Below are 19,166 nucleotides of genomic sequence, written 5' to 3'. Positions count from 1 at the left end.
TGGTGTTCCTCTCAGAAATGCAAACATGTTGTAACCTGCAGGCATAGGCACCACAATTCTGCCTAGAAAGGGAATATTGAAAGGAAAGTATTCATGTTATAATTTATTAAAGCAATCTTTGGTTTTAGTGCATAAGGGAGATATTGCTCAATAAGTTTGTACATTTCTCAGTAAGTATAACCTGTGTAGGTAAACTTACATTCAGGATACTCATTTTATATTTTAGTGGGGCTAATCTTGGTGCAACGTAAAGTGGTGGTTCGCAACTTGTGGATTGTAGTTTCGATACTTGGAGACAGCCTCTCCTGCAAAGCTGCACTTTTGCCCATTTCCAGGCTGTGCGGTGGTGGGAGCCTTGTATGCACTGCAATGCCCTTTGTCTTATTTATTTATTTATTATTATTTTTTTAATTATATTTAAAGAAAGTTTGCAAGTGTATGGTTGCCATAATAGTAAAACCACCGGAAGACTTTATGGTGGGATGGAGTGTTAGACAACCCTGAAGTAACAGATTGATATATTTACTGACAGGGATTTCGATCATAAGTTGACTGATTGGTGAGACTATGGAGTACACGAATTTGAATGAATGGGCTCATTTTCCCTATATTTGGCCTAGGATTGGGTTTTATATCTCATGGCCATTGCTTAAGGTGTAATGGGCTTCTTTATGGGCCTAGAATCATGTTATAGAGGTTGCATATGATAATAGGTTTAACTTCTTAATTTATTTTAATGTTGTAGAATTTTAACTGGTCCAAAAGTTGGTTCAAATTAAGTTCTATTAGTTGGGTCGATTTTGGTGATGGTATAAGAGTCTTTTTAGATTGCAATGGGCCATTCCACACTCCCACGCAATTGTTTCTTATGTTTTGAATAGGCTTTGCTTTCCTTTTCGGATTAGGACTTTGTAATTGGATGATAAAACCAATTATTAATACCTCCATCTTGGATGAGTGAAATTCGACTGGTTTTTTCGAAATTGGCTTGAGCGAGGTTGCTGCTGTTTATCTTTCTCTGTGTGAGAGGGAGGTCTAGTGTTTAAAGTCTAGATTGAGGAATGTTGTTGGTTCAAATTCAAGTTGCTGGAGATACTTGGTGGTTAAGTATAAGTGAAGACCGGAGTTTGGTGTTTAAATCTAAATCGTTGCTTAACTGTGGATTCAGTTGGTTACTTGAATATTCTTCTTCCCTACCGTACCGTACAGATGTTACTGGTCCATTGAGGCTTTGGTTTCAGAGCATGGATGAGACAACATCACAGAAGGCTGAAGGGATGTTCAAGTAGTTCCTCACTTAGCATAAACTGTCATTGCAGAGTTGAAAACTGATTGAGCTGCAACTAAAGCCAAAATTAGAGGTTTGGCTACCAGGTACAAGTCCTTGAGGATCCTATTCTGACTAGGGGCAGCAACATCAATATTGATCAGGATTGGTATGAACTCCAAACCCAAATACAAATTCTTCACCTAAGTGGGAAAGGAGGTCACATGAATGATCACAATGGAGAGCACAGAGAGGCACTAGTGTCAATTACCTTGAAAGGGAGACTAGATATGATAATCCAATTATGATAAAGATGGTGACCATAGACATGACAGAAAATACTATGTTGAAATTAAGAAAAGGAATTCATTACTCTTGTTTGACATCTCCCCTAAATGCCTGATTTTTCCTGAATGGAAAGCCATTGAACTTGTCTTCTTGGAACTTGATGCACTCCATACCGTGGTACTAAATCACAGCAAAATTACACAAAATTTCAGTCACCTCGAGCCTCCCGAGGTGAGATATGGTCCAAAACGAAAATTGTGTGAAATTTTGAGGTCGTGATTGTAAGTTCTAATTTGTGGTTTCTAAATTGTGTTTGACTACTTCTCAATATTTGTTCCTGCATTTAATGGAAGTTCTAATTTCCTCTTGTATATCCATGTTTACATTTGTTAAAATATATGATCTAGTTTCGTCCGCATATATCAAGCATGAGGAAATGAAGAACACCACTTCATGTTAGGCTTTAGTTAAAAATAACATTGCCATTGTGTTTATTGGCCTCAAATTAGGTTGTACACTATAATTTGACCTGAAAAGCACCTAAAACTAATAACGTTGCCATTGTGTTTATTGGCTTCAGATTAGGTTGTACACTATAATTGGACCTGAGAACCACCTAAAACTCACCGAAATGGTCAACCGTAAGCCAAAATTTTGGTGAAATCTCGGTTGTCTCAACCTGGTTGAGATACCGAGATGACATGAGATTTTGGACTTTGCTTTGTACACAACGAAGGTTTATAGAAAGAAGCCTGTGGGAGTCTTGGGTGGAGCCCCTTTTTTGATCCCAGATGTTGGTATGTTAGATGAGCAAATTAGCTTTTTAGTAGGTCATAATATTTCATGTTGGATGTATTATATGCATGTATCATTTTCATCTCAAAGATTGTGCTGAAGTGCTATAACATAAATTAGTTGTGATAGGAACCTTGAATTGAGCCCTAAATGGATTCACTCAAAAACACATGCACACAACATTTAAATGGCATGAACAACATCTGAAAAGAAGTGTAAATTGCCAGTACCATAAACTCAATAATAGTACACCATCACAGATTTCTCCCAGATCTGAAAACACAACTCAACATGCCCCAACCAAGTCTTCCCCTCCTCTCATGCAAGCTTACCCTATATAAACACTAATTCAATCTTTCCCTTTTCACTCTGCTCCCTCTCCCCTAATATAGTCCAAAGCAAATCCTAGCAAACTAATAAACCCCCCCCCCCCCCATGTAGGACAAAATGATAGTGGTTGCTCCCAAATAGGATCTTGCCCCGTGGCCCTAGAGCTTATCCTATCCCTCACATGTTTGGATGGTCGTATTCCCCTACAACCTCTCTATTGCACCCTTACGGTGTACACCCCTTCACATTAGTGTTTGGGCAACTCTTCCCCCCTTTAGTTTCACCTTGTCCTCAAGGTGAAATTGGACATTTGTCCTCAAGGTGAGGTATGACCGGAAGCTTAATCTTCATATGCTTGTTGTATAGCCATGTCAATTTTGGTGTCCTCTAAAAGAAACTTCCTAGGAATCATCCCTTCCGCACACTTTTCCATGTAAACATAAACAAGAATATTAGTTGAAATTAGTGGCACCGCGGGTAGTTGAAGGCCCTCGAGTCAAGAATGCCTCTAGTTTGTTGGCACCCCATCCACTAGGAGGAAATTGCATCCCAACCCTTATTGCATGAGCTTATATGGGAAGAAACTGACCTTCAATAATTGCTATTGTCTCTAACGGAGCATGAAATCCCCTCACTTCAAGCCCTTTCAACCCACCCATGCGGTAACCCACACTATATTCAAGACTCCAACGAGTGAAAAAGACTGGGAGAGGAGGAATAATGTCATGCTCCTTATAATAGAACCCTAGCTTCCCTCTAGTTACAACAGGATTTTCTTCCAACAATTTGCCAAAAACACCATCCAAATTAATCAGTATGTTGTTCGCATACATCTTCTTGAGTGAAGGACCCGTTTTGATAGCAAAGCATCACTAAAAAGCCGTTTGCCCTACAAGACTTGCAAGTCAGTTTTGGTTGTACCTAGGCCCCTAATGAACAATATAGTTCTCATTGGAATGGAACCTCGTGAGATGGGCTTTGAATTTTTTGGCGCGGAGAGTCCCTTTGAGCTATCGGACCACCTCCAACGCTCATTGGGTCCTCTGTCATGAGTGTAAGCCCAGAAGAGAGGAAGATTTCAATGACTGAAGTCGCTAAAATTCCGGTGTTGAGAAGGCTTTCAAAAACTTCTTGGTGAATGGATTCCTTGGACATTCGTTGTAGCTATCTGATCCTTTGAAAGTTTCTTTGACTGCAAGCTAATTCTAGTTTACAAACCTGGTGGATTTACTTGTTGCGGTGGTTGTGCTAGCTCGAGATTCGGAGGTTGAAGATGACTGTCCATTCAACCTCAGCTCGATTGAATCATTGTAGAATTGGTTCCCTGGCTCGCATCGGTTCTTGAGTTAACCTTGCTCCAATTGCACTAGCCTGGCCCAAGTTTATAAGGCATTGGGTTGGGCTTCGAGTTAATGGGCCGGGGTGGGCCATTTTAATTCTATGGGATTTTTAATGGCCTAGTATTATGCTCCCTAGAATGGGCTGAATTCCTCCTTTAGCCCACTGGAGTCTGCGTAAATAACCAAACTGCTGCCCTACGGTCTTCATACGATTGAGCTCTAACCTTTCCTCTAGGTCTTCCTTCATTCCCAGCTCTTGCAGCCGCCGTGAGATTTCCACCCCTTTCCTTGTAGTTTGCGGTGGTGCCTTGTGAGTGCTCTCTATTGCGATGGACCCCATGCTCTCTTCTCTTCTTGGTTCAATGTGGGTTTAGCTTTATTTACTTTTGTGAACTCTAGGGATTTAGAAGCTGCCTCACTATTCTTCCCCTTTGATAGGTAAGCTCTCAATTCCTGCTTGAACTCTTGGTGGGCCTTTTCCTTTTTCACTATATGCCGTGCAAGGAACCCTATTTAGAGCCCATGGTTGACACCTGGCCTTGCAAACCCTTCATGATAGTTTCCGAGTTCCTACCATAGTCTTTGTTCGATGTTTTACCTTAACTTGAAGTCGGCACTCCTTTGATACCAGTTGATCGTACCTTTGAGTCGAGCCCTACATGAATTCACTCAGAACACACGTGCATGCAAAAAAAAAAGTAAAAATAAAAATAATAATAATAATCAAATGGCATAAACAAGAGGTGAAAAGAAAATGTAAATGGCCAATACTATAAACTCAAGAATAGAACTCTCCTAGATTTGAAAACACCACTTGACATGCCCCGGCAGAGGATCTTCCCTTCTCCATGAGAAAGCTTGCCCTATGCAATCACTAATTCTGTCCTTCTGAAATATAGTCCAATGCAAATCCTAACAAACTATTAAAGCCCCCTTTCCACATAGTACAACATGGGAGTGGCTGCTTCCAACGCCACCTGTCCTTATAGCTGATCCTGACCCCTCATGTTTGGATGGGCATAATCCCCTGTAACCCCTCTGTTCCACCCATATGGTGCACGCCCCTCACATTAGTGTCCTAATAAATTACTTGCTCAAATTCGAGATTCCAGTGAATGAGTGCTGGTTATAATTAGTATCATCAGTCATTGGTCTGGGTGGAAATATAAGAGTAATTGTGTCAAATTTTGGTTGTCTACCATTTTCTTTTTTGAGTTTCCAAGCCAGTGTTATTTTTCAGATACATTTGGAGGTAAACAAATGCAAACTATTGTTGGAGCTTGGATATTTAAGTTTGAGAGTTAAATTTTCTGCTGTCATTAATTTATACCTAATTGTTTGTCGTTTTCTATTATCCTCTCAAGGTACTTTCAGAATAGCATATCCAGACAGCAGTAAATTCATTCCATGAATTTTTGACTGTTTGTCCTTTGCCACACAGAATTTTTGAAAGTTACATCACTTAGTTTTACTGTATTTACCTTTCACGTTTTAATTACGATGAATAAGATGATATATGTTTGAGTTATGATGGGAGTCCCCAGTTCTTGATCCCATTGATGTGTTTTTCTTCTTAGTGATATTTGCATTATTTACTTGTGTTAATCTATGTTTGCCTTTATCCCCTCAGCCTCTGAAAATGCCTTTAGCCTTTTCATCTTTTCTTGCTACATTTTGTTCCCTATGATGAGCTTTACACATCAATCACCTGTTAGGTGCTATCGAGTATCAACATATTATATCAGTGTCCTAAGCTTTATTAATTTTTTTTCTTCCTGTTCTTTCATTTAGGTTATACCACTACATCTTCCTCCAGGAGATACTTCAACAGAAAGAAATGTATATATAAATGGAACTAATGAACAAATTGAGGCGGCCAAGGGATTGATCAATGAAGTAATTAATGGGGTGAGTAAAGATTTCTATTTGTAAAGTATAATGTTTACTGATAATCATGTTTGATGTTACTTGGTATTATTGTCACTTTTTTTTCTCTTCCCTTTCCTGATATTTCCCTGTTGATGTTGATTGGTTATCTGCAGTGTCTTCTTATAAATATTTCCATGTTTATACTCTTTCCTTTTCATCTTTAGATTGCTTAAGTTTGATTTATATTGAAGGAGTTATGTTCTGGATGTATCGTATTTGATACCTTACCCAAGAACAATAGACTATCAAACTTGGGTCAAAACGACAATTTTTATTTTGAGTGCTCTTTGTGTGAAATAAAAGCATGAATTGGTTTGCAATGTTAAAAATCGACAGCACAATGAGGTTCATAGGAGAAAACCTATTCCTGGGTCTCAAATTGTGGCTTTGAGTTTGCTCGGAGAAAGTATATGGTTGAAAACACAGGAAATCTTGGTTTGTGGCTGGTTGAAAATAGTGTCTGCTCTGAGTTTTTGATATTTGCATATGGTGTAAATTGGACCACATATTAAATTAATGTTCACCAGCCTTGTGCAGCAAAGCATGAGTTGAAGCTCCTTGTGGTCCTTGACAATCTTCAAGAAGGTAGCACTGTCACATGCTACCATATTATAGTCAGTTTTCTTGATGTCCACAACAGCATACAGTGTGGGATGGGAGTTGAAAGCAGAAGTCTGGGACTGGGCTAAAGCTTCAACTGTCGTAGGCCCAAAACCTCAAATGCATTCAGTATCCTTCCACCAGGAGAATTCAACTGCAGACTGTGTCCTAGGTAGACAGGATCCAATTAGAGGCTAATTAATAATTACATGGTATCTTGTATGAATGAGCCAAATTGGGTGGGTTGAAACAGGATTGGTGTCCACTAGAATATTTTAGGGTTTTGAATGTCTGGTTATGATCAGTAAGTGATAATGAATCAAACAGTGAAGGTTTGAGGACTCGTGGAAGTGATTTGAGTGTACAACAGAATTAGGACCTGTTTGATAATCCACTGAAAAACAGTTTCTGACGTTTCTTGCTTCGAGAAGCAGAAAAATTTGCCGAAAACCGTTTTGTTTCACATGATTTTTGCAACATAAATTAAAATTTATGAAAACTTTTACTTCAAGAAACACTTTTAATGCAACAACTTCTGTTGCGTCTGTTTGTCGAAGCAAAAATTGAGTGGGAGTTAGGTTTAAATTAAATACTTTTAACAGGGGTTATTTATGGAATTTGGCACTCTAAACATAATACCCTGCTAAAATCCTCTCAATACTCTGATAGAGCTCTACCATCCGTGGCAGGGCGAGGAGAGTTGGAGTTGGAGGAGCACGAGAGTTGGCCTATTTTGACGATTTTCCATGAATTAGGGTCTCTCAAGTATGTTTGTAAATCATATGTAGCTAATTTTTAAGGCATATTTGATGCTTTCCCTCATTTCACTGGGGAGCTGGTTGCAGCTTAGATTCAGAGACATCTGCAGCGTTGGTATCCAACCCAATTCCTTAGGACTCTGGCCTGAGAAGCCGTGCTTATATCTAAGAAATTCAAATTCTTCAAGTTCCAATCTCAGCCGGATTCGTACCCGAGAGTTTATTGTCATTGATTCCAAACTAGTACAAGTTGGTGCGGTACTTTCCAATGTCTGGTGGTATGAAACACAATAAATCGTTAGATAGGAGCAGAAACTTCATGAGACTCCTGATTCCGAATTTATGTTTTGGTAGCAGTTCCGTTGGTGATCTCTGGTGAAGTAAAAAGTTGAGCCAGGACTGTGAGGGAAAGGGTAGTAATAAGAGACAAGATGAGAGAGGTGGAAGGGAGGGAGTGATGTAGTAGAAGTAAGTAGTTGACGATGGATTACCATTAAAAAAAAAAGACGATGGATGGATGGATCTGGATTTTAGCGTTTAGGGAGTTGGGGTTTTTCAAAATGGACTTGAAGTTGTTCAGAACTACAAATGAAGCCATTGATATTCTTTTTCTCTACTTTCTCTTTTCACCTTACGTGTGGCCGTGTGGGCTGTTTCGTTGATGTCCTGAGATTTTATCAAATGCCTAAGTATTGTTTCTACTTTCAGAAGCAAGTTTTATCAAATGCCTAAAAAGGTGTTTATGCTTCATGAAACACCCACACACTAAGTGGGTTATCAAATGGATCCTCAGTGTTGGGATTTTGAGATTTTGAAAAGTGGAAGTGATTCTTAGGGGTTTGACTGGCTGAATTGGACCTGTTTGGGTTTGAGTGCAAAGGTGCAGTAATTTGGGTTCTATGGTGGGGTTCAAGGTTGATGGAATTAGGGTTTTGATGGAAGGAATGGTTAGCAAGTGGATTGACTGTAGGCTGTGATGTGGGGGGGGGGGGGGTTAAACTAGGGTTTTCATAAATGAAAATAGAAAGAGTGGGAATCATGGTTTGGGATTTAGAGGGTTTAGAAGTACAGTTTAGGGATGGGATTCAATACTGACTTGCAGGTTAGTCTGTTTAAGGCTAGATAACTGGTGAACACTGGATCGGATTGTTTGATCTGATAGTAGTTGTTCTTCAACAAGCCAATTAATAGGATACTTAACTATAGGATACTTAACTTAGAATCTCCCAGGCTTCACATAAACACTAAACCAAACTCTCATAAAAGAAGAAAGGCAGCAGCAGCTTCACAGCCAAAATATTAAAAAATAAAATAATAAAAAAGGTATGAGTTGTATCTTCAGCGTCCATGATGGAATACATTAATAAAGAAGCTTTTGCCTAAATCCTATTCCTAGTTACAATTTGAAAGCTATTCAGAAAGGACTTAAACTACTGCTCCCCTAGCCAAATTGTAGGCAAGGTATGAACTACTACCCTAGAATTAAAAAGAATCATTTAAAAACTGCTATATAGTTAATAACCTCCTTAACATAGAAACTACCATGTTCAAATAAGCATGAAATATACCGAAAGAATAAAAGGCTAGTATTGCATTTTCTTCTTGCAAATGTCACCTGTCGGTCTTTGGATCTGCATCAGCTTACCTAGCATTGCATCAGGAATTGTTGCATGTCGCAGAGGGATGCTGCATCTTACAGAATGCAGCAAAGTGCTGCTTTCTTACTGTAGAAACCTTCTAGTAGATTTACAGCAAGGGCGGAGATAGGATTCAATAAATAAATTTAAAAAAATATATATATATATATATATATATATATATTTGGGGTTTTGGGGGGGGGTGGGGGAATAATGAGTCCGGTTCACCTCCCCATCGGGGGGGCACTGAGGCTTTTTCACTATGCATATTGTGTGGGGCCCAGTGGGGTCCCGCTTAATTATTTTATCATATCTAGATGTGGGTCCACACATTAAAAATATAAGTAAATTATTGAGAATGACATTTTTACCCTTGCAAAATATAAGTACATTAAAGCATGAGGATCACTAATAGGAAAATTATCTTACAATACCAACATTACAGGAAAAAAAGGCATGATTTGAACTGTAAAAGGCTAGATGCAAACCAAACAAATCATGGTAGTTAGTTAACCAACAAATTACATATATTTCATTCACAATATGAAATCAAATAAAAACTATAACAAAAAAATCAAGAAAGAGAGTATATAAAATCAAATAAAAAGTATAACAAAAATATTGAGAAAGGGGGAGAGAGAAAAAAATCTAGAGAGATTTAGGAATAAACTTTTAATGTTTAGCTTTTTCAAGTTTTCCCTAAGCCACGTGTGGAGAAAGACCAGAGAAGAAAGAAGAAATAGGGAAGGAAGGTAGAGAATGAAATATAGATCTTTTTGGAATAAAAATAGGGAGAAATTTTAGGGATTCATGTTTGTTTCCAGTTAGGGTTTAAATTTTTCTTCCTTAAAAATCGGGTTTTAATTGTAACCCTTGGATAATTATTGAGAATGACATTTTTACTTTTTATCTTTAACTTAAAAATTATTTCTAATATTTGTAGGGGGTGGGTTGGGGGGGTTGGTGGGAGGGGCACTATGTAGCTCCGTCCCTGATCAACAATTAAGAACCTATATAAGGCTCTTAATTAGTTACTAGCCGGTAAACTTAGAATCAATTGTAGTAGCAAATCCTGGCTTTGCCTCTCGTAACATTTTACTCCAATTCAGATTTGGTTTGCATGGCCAACAATTTAGTTTGGTCTGATCTCCAGTTTTTCTTTCTATAATGGTATATCTATAGGTCACCTCTAACAATCCACTTTGTGTCTTTGGTTTGCCACAAGCATAATCAATGGAGTAGGTAAGAGTTCATTCTTTGTGAACAGTTTGCAACTTTGACTTGTGGGCGATGTTACAGAACTGAACAGGATGTTGGTTCCTTGGTAAATCTTGACAGTGGTAATCAAAGGGGTGTGAATATATAAGGACAAACAAATCAGGCGGCAATAATAATTTTAATATCCGACCCAATAAAACATGCATGACAATGACACACTACTCATTTGATATGGCTGATTTACAAGAAAAAAATATGGGCCTACATAACAGAAACTCATCAGAATAGCAATTTAATAGCATATACCCAGTGTTTTCATCAAGAGGCATCCTTTCCACTAAAAGAACACAGTATAATATGATGTAGCCCTAGATTGAATTGGATCAACTAGGGGGCATATATAGGACCTTGTTTGATCCAGGTCATACCAACTTTGTTTTGCATGTCAGTTTGGTTTAGCTCAAAGATTTGCCATCAAAGGTAAATGTCAACTCAAGTCTGCTTGTTATATAGTTTGTGGTCACTTGAGCATTTGCATTTATATTTTCCCAAGTCTAATGTAGCCTTAGATTGATAGTATCAACTAAAGTCCAATGTTGCCAGGAACTTTTAGAGAACCAACTTCAAGAATTGGTAACTAGGATTAGGGTTTGTGAAATCTGTAGCTCTGGGTTTATAGGGTCCAATTGTGGAATTTAGGGATATAGTTTGAATTGAATTTCCATTAGAGTATAACAGACTGTACTGTCCAAAAATAGGACATCACTGATTGTTAGGTTTAGGGCTTCCTAGATTTTAGGGTTTCAAAGGTGGGAAGTATGGGATCTGTTGAGGGGATGAGTGAGTCTAAGTTTGAACTAAAACAGATGGTGAGAATCAAAAGGAATAATGAGTTGCATGCTTTAGGGGTTTTGGATGGGCCGAGTAGGCTGCAAATAGGGTAGAGTGTTGGAACTTCTGTGGGGTGTTGAAATCAGTGATAATGGAAGAATACTGATGGGTGGGAAAGCTAGAATTGGAAGATTGAATGATTTATATGATAAGATCTTCTCTGTAGTTTCTATATGAACTCTGTAAACAAAAGAATGAAAAATAGAAAAGGACAGGGAGAATAAGATGATGGCAAGGAGGATATCTGGATATTGCTTGGGCTTCAGCGACTAGACTATGACTCATGTAGGATCATTCTTGGATACCGCACACAAAGACAACTGGATATCACTCACCAGCCAAGGTTCTCTTGATGGATAATATATAGCAGCAGCAAAAAGCTATGCAATCAGCAATTAATTATCAAAATCAATTCTTATTCTATTGTTCCATGTTGAATCATGATAGGACCGTGATATTATCCCTGCAACCTACGACAACCTCTTACTGCTTCCCTACTAATTCCAGCACTAATTCCCTCCTCACCAATGCAATCTCACTCACTCGATCCACTGAAATTGATAAACAGAAATGGAATATGTAACAAACAATCAAATGCATATTAATCCCCTTATCAATCTGTAAATTCCATTACAAATATCAAGACCCTTACACAACACTGCGACTGCTATACTGCTACCAAACCAGTGTACTCACATCTGTTTACTCTCCACAAGCAAGCTTGCCCCAAAAGTGAATTCATTCCCCTCCTTTCCCATACGTCGTACAAAGTAATATAGCCTCAGAAACCTAACAAACATACTTCCCACGTGCCCCTCCCACATGGTTATTTTGATAACCTTCGACTAGTCCACCCCAACGCACCCAACATGGTGTCCTATTACAATTACTCTCCTAAAGTTTCACCTTGCCCTCAAGGTGAACTCGTTCCTCCATTTGTGGCCACTGTTTCCACATTGCACCCGTCTCCTATAACTGCTGCCAAGTCATCATCCTCCTCATGTTACATTAGCACCTTAAGTTGCTTGTAGGGACACTGATGGGCCTTAGAATAGTGAAAGTGCATGCCCTTACAGAATAGGGTGCGTCACAGTGAAAGTGCATGCCCTTATAGAATAGGGTGCGTCACAGTGAAAGCACATGCCCTTATCCATCTTCTATTTTATTTCTTCCGGCATCAACCTTGGGGAGCGTTGATTATTTGCAATAGGAGTCGCCGCCTGAGAAGATGTTGGTGAGGACGTAGGGCTAATTGACACCGAACTCGATTGTGTTTTATTTGGCCCAGTTGACCCAACAAGGATAATTCCAGCTCCATTTAAGTTTCCTGTCGCTAGGCTGGATTTTGGCCCATTCACAGTTACTTTGTTGACATTCACGACCTGCTGGGCTAAAGCATAGCCCGTTGGATTTGGCTGCACCATACTGGGCCAGTGTAACCCTTTAAGGGCTCAGTTCCTTGCCTCTACGGACTGGACCAGTTCCATAGCTTGGGCCAAACTTTTGGGTTTGAATAGGCGCACGTTGGCCCGTATCTCATCCGCAAGACCTGAGAGGAAAGCTCCATGAAGCCAAGCTTCATCTAGACTGCTGGCTGCTGCAGTGAGGGGTTCAAATTGCTTCTGGAACTCACTGACTCTGCTGTTCTGAGGCTGATCAGAGCTTCTTGGGGGCTCTTCGATTGAGGCGAGCCAAACCTTTGCACTACAGCCTCCTTCAGATCCTCCCATGAATTCATTGAAACCTGAAATTCCTGAAATTGCAACCACCCCTGGGTAGCATCGAAGCACAGAGTTGAAGCCCTAAGAATTTAATCACTATTGAGTCCGTAGGGATGAAAATAACTTTTGGCCTCCGTGATCCAGCCCCACGGTCGTCACCCACAAATATTGGCGTCTCCAGTTGCTGAGGAACAAAATCTCTGTGATGGACGACTTCCTTAACATACACCGGATCGTTGCAGCTTCCCTTCTGCACGTTAACACCTATCGACGGCTGTGGGGTATTCGGCATTCTCTCCTTCATCACTTCTGGTGCCGGTGAATCGATCTCAAGACCCTTTCTACCATCAGGTAAGTCCTCAGTTCTGATCTGCTGATCTCTCTCCAACTGCTGGCCTAGGGATCCAATCTTAGAATCCGTTGCACCTACCTGAATCTAAAGTTCCATTGCCTTTTTGTCAAGTTCTTCCACTCTGGATTCCATCCTACTTCTAACCATTCCCTGGGATCAGATCTGCTTTGATACCAAGTCAATAGAACCCTGATATTATCCCCGCAACCTCCGACAACCTCATTATGCTTCCCTGCTAATTCCGGCACTACTTCCCTCCTCATGATGCAATCTCACTCACTTGATCCACTGAAATTGATAAACAGAAATGGAATAGGTAATGAACAATCAAATGCATACGAATTCCCTTATCAATCTGTAAGTTCCATTTCAAATATCAAGACCCTTACACAACACTATGACTGCTACTAAACCGGTGAACTCACCCCAATTCACTCATTGCAAGCAAGCTTGCCCCCCAAAACTGAATTAATTCACATACCCCCCCCCCTTCTTTTTTTTTCTCTCTTTCCCCTTCCGTCCTACAGAGAAATATAGCCCCAAAGACCTAACAAACTTACTTTCCACGTGTCTCTTCCACATGGGTTACTTTGATGTCCTACGACTACCCCACCCTTACACACCCAACTATTGTCCTATCAAAGCATTATGATTTTAGTTTTCCCCATTGGGGCTTTAAAGAAAGCTTACCAGCCTTAAAACCTGTTTCTTTAAAGCATAAATGATAAAACATCACACAGCCTCTTTGCCATTCACGTGGAGGCTGTGAAACCCCAGTTATAGCTTAGTAAAAGGCATAAAATGGCCTATATCTGTTACCTAATTGAGAGAATTCAAACTGAAATTTGAACCAATGTTTCTTCAAGTGAATGAGGGCCAGACATCCAAGATCTTTAGATGAATAGTAGTAAGACAAATAAGGGTTTCAAGGGTTTTCGACTAGGGCTGGTTAAGGCCTTTGTTAAGGTTAACAAAATTTAGATTCAGGTCTGAATTTCTGGATTAGGATCTCTGTTTCTGAATATTTCAAATAGTTGAATGCTGGATTGTTTCCTGTTTGATTGCTGTAGTCAGGGTCAGGCCTTAAGGCCGTTGGATTAGGGTTTGTTAGGGGTTTTTGAGCTCTCTGGTAGGCTTCAGGGGGTCTGATTTAGGGTTACTGACTTGGGGTTTTTTAAAGGGTCTAGGATGGAGGTTTGGTAGTTGTGGAGTTAGGGTTCTGGAAATCTAGGGTTTGTGTTTGTAATTTCAAAATTGGGGTTTTAGGGATAGGGTTTTGGGGATCTGGGACTAAGTTTTATAGTTTTAGAGTGAGAGTTCTAAGGATCTAGGGTAAGAGTTTGGGAATTTAGGGCCAGCACGAATTAGGGTTGGAAAAGGACTGCAATTGGGGTTGAGTTGTAGTGAAGGTAGAGGGATAATAAATCTGCAGTGGGATAGAATTATGATGGAGGGATTAGGTGATATGGATTTTAGGGGTTATGAAGAAGAAGAATAAGTGGTTGAATGGGTAGAGTTTTCAAAACAGAAAAATAAAAGAAAGGAAGGGGAATGGAATAATCTGCTGACTTATTCCTTGTAACACGATTCTGATAATGGATTGAAGTGGAGGCAGGCTGTAAGCAGTGCTGAAGGAGAATCCAGTCAAATGAAAAACCCTAGGTCGCTTAGTCAGTCACATGGAGGTCCCTTACCACTGATGAGAAGCTCTACTAACACCTTGCTCTTAGGCAGCAACACACTATTAATTTGTCATCTGAAATTTGAATTCGTATTAATCTGAAATCTGAATCTGTTGCATTCACAAGCCTTGTATTTATAGCCATCAAACTGACTTTCCCAGTTTTACTCAAAAGTAGAAACTAATTTGAATTTAAATAGGACTCTTATTACTAACCTACGAATGTAATAGGGACTGTTTACTCATGAGTATTGTGCCCCTGATAGGGATTATTTAATGAAGGTGTATTGGTGCCTGATAAATTAAGGTACATTACTCTTGATAGATGTGGATTTAAACAAAATAAAAACCTATTTTGGCCTAAACACTGGTCATTACAGGTTTAACCTGTGGAATCAAAGGCCCAGTGCTTACATGATCCAACTCCAGGTTTATTCCTAGGAAAACAAGCATAAACTATTGGTGGATCTGCAAGAAAATTTTAACTTAAAATGTGCCTCAGACACCCCCCCCCCCCCTGATTTTTTTTCTCTCCTCAGAAAAAAGAAAACAGAACAAGATGGGTAGTTTTTCTCCATCTTCCCTCTGCCCCAACTTCTGCCTTGCAACACCTTTTTTGAAGGACTATGAAATGGTCATTAACTTTCTTAGACCTTCAATTAAACGGGCCTATACCCGAAAGAGAAGGATGGGCCCCATGCCTGAGATGTGAAAGACACTTAGGAAGCAGTTAGGGAAAGTGGAAAGGAGGCAAACGGTTACAGAAGAGAATCCTGTAGAAGGGGAGGAACAGGGAGAGAGGAGGATAGTTCTGAAGTATTGAGTGAAGAGTTGGGCCGCCAGGTTCCTGTCAGAGAGGGAGGACTTGCACCTGCTGTTGTGAGTTCTAGACTTTCTTCTTTCTATTTCCTGTTTTTCTTAATTAACTCCTTTCTAGTCTGCAATATTTAACATCCAAGTCTGAGTAAAACACTGCCTTTCTGTATCAACCTTCCTTTCTCTGATTTGCATGTTTGTGTACCTGTGGACTCATGCATTTTTGTTACTTGGAGCCCATCTCCATATGAGACGGTTTTAACCTCTCTTTTGGTGACTCTATCTAACTTTAATTTTTGAGTGTGTCTACTGGAAAGTTGTTTGCTAGTGGTTAATAATAACCTCCTTTTATACTTGCTGCCTCTAAATCTAATTTGATGATGAAAAGAAAAGCAGAGGAAGAGTGCAATCATAAGACCTGGTCTTCGTCTTTATCTTCCATCCCATCTATAAATCTAATTGGAGAGGGAAGAATCAAAAGAGCTAGGAAAAATGTTTGGTCTTTCTAGGTGATGCAAGCTATTAATATACCGTGCTTATAGTTGGAACTGGTAGGTTACACAAGTTTTTTTTTTTGGCTAGTCTCCTGAAGGATCAAATGGTTTGTCTACTTGAGAAGAACCCTACTTCCCATTCGATGTTCTTATTGCTTGTCTCTATGGTTTGTCTATCAGTTTTAGAACATTGCTTGCGAATGTGCAATGCGTTTTAGATTTTCTTTTCTTTAATGTTCTTGATGCATGATTTGCTAGTTCAATTTCTAATTGTTTCTTTTTGGGCAGAGTCGTGTTAGAAGCGCATCACAGCCAGGATATCGACCTGCTGGAAATTGGGTTCCACCGGTGCCACCTCCAATGCAACAGCCTGGGTATGGGTATGCACAGCCTGGAACATACACTTCACCGCCTCCACCCTACTATGGCAGCTATCCTCCACCAGCTATGTGGGATCAGTCAAGCTCATCAGCTGTGCCACTTCAACCTCAGCAAGCCGCTGGGTACAATTACTATGGACAGCCCACCCAGACAGGATCTGCACCAGGTGATGCAAGTTATGGGTATGCTCAAAACCCTTCGACTGCCAGCCATGGCTATGATCAAGGTTATGCTCAGCAAACTCAAACTTATGGACATGATGGTACAACCCAAGCCCCTCAACAAGATCAGCAGAAACCTTACGTGGCTCCAGGATATGGGCCACCCCCTATACCGCCTCAATTGGATGGGACAACTTCGGCCCCACCTTATGGAACCCCGTCTTCAAACCCAACTCCGTCTGCTGCATATCCAGCCCCTTACAGTCAGCCACCGGCAGCCTCAGTTGCTGGATATGGGACTCATAGCTACCCTGGGCCCGCAACACATCAACCTGGGTATGATCAGAAAGGATTTACCCAATCTGTGTACGGACAGCAACCAGTCCCTACTGGGGTGCAGCAACCAGCTCCACTCCCGCAACCTGCTTATGGTCAAGCTCCACTCTCTACTTCACAACCTGTTTATGGTCAAGCTCCATATCCTCCACAGCCAGTCCCAGTCCAGTCCACTTATGGTCAGGGTACAAATACCCCTGCTTATGGGCAGTCACAGCCTCCACAGGGGATCCATGGTTATCCGCAGCCAGCAGCTTATGGAGTGGAAAGAAATGCAGAGGGAAGTGCTGCTGCTCCAAGTTATGGTTCTGCACCTGTGGCACAGGAACTCACTCGTCCTCAAAGCTGAAGATATGATGTGCCAGACTTGGTTGCTTTCCCTTTTAAGGCTGGTGCTTGAACTTCTAAAAGAGAATTTTTCCCAAATGCTTTTGTATCTTCAGGTAGAACTTGTTTTACTTAAAGCAATCAATGGATGAAAACTGATGTTCTAGAATAGGAAAGTCCTTAACAAATCCTGCTCCGGGTTACAGCTCTGCGCTATTGAGATAGGGTAGTGTTGGCATTAAGTTGGAGTGGGAGTAATTTAGTTGATCACAAAAGCAGGATGATATGGGTTGAGAAGATTATTGAAGTTAGTTTCTGGATAGGTATAGATTGTCAGTGCCTTAAATTTTCTAATGGTGGAATAGCTGGTTACTTGTGTTCTTAATTCTGTGAGCTATCATGCAATGGACGAAAATTTAGTTGTGTTTCCGTCTATTTTCAGGCATGGTTTACCTTGTTTACCAATGTTCATAGCCTATATTATAGATGTTTCTGTATGTGCTTATCCTGTGAAAGGGGAAGGGGTCTAATTGCTCATATCCTGCCAAGATTTTGGACTCTGTTTTGTAAGTTGTGATGCATGATTTGCGTCTTAGACCCTGTATGATGCCATGGGAATCTCCTTGACGAAAGGAAAGGACACTTGCAGAATATAATACAACAGAAAGCTAATAACAAGTTCTGAACAAACTGGTGATACATATTTTAGGGGGGGGGTGTTTATATAGATGATTTTGTGCTTTCGTGGGTATCAATGAGTAGAAATTTCTATTAAAATATAAGATAAAATTTGACTTGCAGAGTCAAGAGGGCAACCCAATTGGATCACTTGCATGTTAGATTCTGCTTCTCCCAATTATTTGACCTTGGAGAGAACTGTTTTATGCAAAAGGAGGCAGATGCAAGGGAAGCTTTTGGTGGTTCAGGCCTATGTGGGGGACGATTTCACATAGGGTTAACCAATTGAACATTAAAAAACACTTATATCGTTATTTTTTATATAGTAATTAGTTAGAGTAATCTATTAAGTTGGTATTAGCCTTATATGCACCTACCAAGCACATGGAAGGAAATAGACTAAGTTGGTGAGGCCTTATTTTACATCATGCACCCTTCTAGAGAGGAAGTGTTCTGATGATGTGTGCATGGAGGAAATAAATTATATTGGGGTTTGTATGATAATGTTTTTATTTCGATTCTCCATACGAAATAGTTTTAGTTGTTTCTATGCATTTTTACTCTTTTTAGCTGTTTTTGATGTTAAAATCATGTATCACCATACAAAAAAGGAAAATATTTCTATAATAAAAAAATGAATACTACCACGAAGGTTTTGGAAATTGCTTAGGTGTTGTCCAACCTACAGCAAACGGTCAAGATCATTCATCTCTGAAAAGTGTATTTTTACACTTTTGAAAAATAGACAGTCGAGATTTTTGTAGGTCTTTGATTTTTTAGTCAGAGACTAAATAAATATTATATTTTGATGTTAAAAAATAAGAATATTCTCCCACTTTTAAGAGGCATTGATCTATTTATTATTTTTTTTGAAGTGTGTTCAAATTTATACCAGAGTATAGGTTTATTTTAAAAAAAAAACCCAAGCAATATATTGGATTATATTATACATATTTAGGTTGTTTTTCCTCAAAAATACAAAAGAAGATAAAAAACTAAGAAATAAGAATATTACCAGACAAACTCCTGTGAGTCCATTGATTACTGGTCCGCTAGTGGTGGCCCAGTTGCTACCCACCGATCCAGCCACCGACACCATATGCTCCGTTCCTTCACATGTTCTGTTCCATTGTCAAATATATAATCAATCATTACATTTCTATCAA

The 19,166-nt window shown here is 39.7% G+C and overlaps 1 protein-coding gene across 1 annotated transcript in view; it reads left to right on the top strand.

Moving 5' to 3' along the window:
* LOC149017922 (uncharacterized) overlaps positions 1–17,926 on the top strand; it is a 29,423-nt gene extending 11,497 nt beyond the window's left edge. Inside the window, exons 6-7 of the mRNA XM_089152249.1 lie at positions 5,812–5,928; positions 16,406–17,926. Of these exons, the coding sequence (XP_089008375.1) occupies positions 5,812–5,928; positions 16,406–17,344 (1,056 nt within the window). The 3' untranslated portion in view covers positions 17,345–17,926. The remainder of the gene's footprint in view (positions 1–5,811; positions 5,929–16,405) is intronic.
* Positions 17,927–19,166: the final 1,240 nt, after the last annotated feature.

The sequence above is a fragment of the Hakea prostrata genome, chromosome 4 (assembly GCF_041222555.1).
Source record: "Hakea prostrata isolate BN-2017 chromosome 4, UWA_Hpros_2, whole genome shotgun sequence".
NCBI lineage: Eukaryota > Viridiplantae > Streptophyta > Magnoliopsida > Proteales > Proteaceae > Hakea > Hakea prostrata.
Note: the sequence above shows the minus strand (reverse complement) of the source record. Positions and strands in the feature narration are given on the sequence as shown.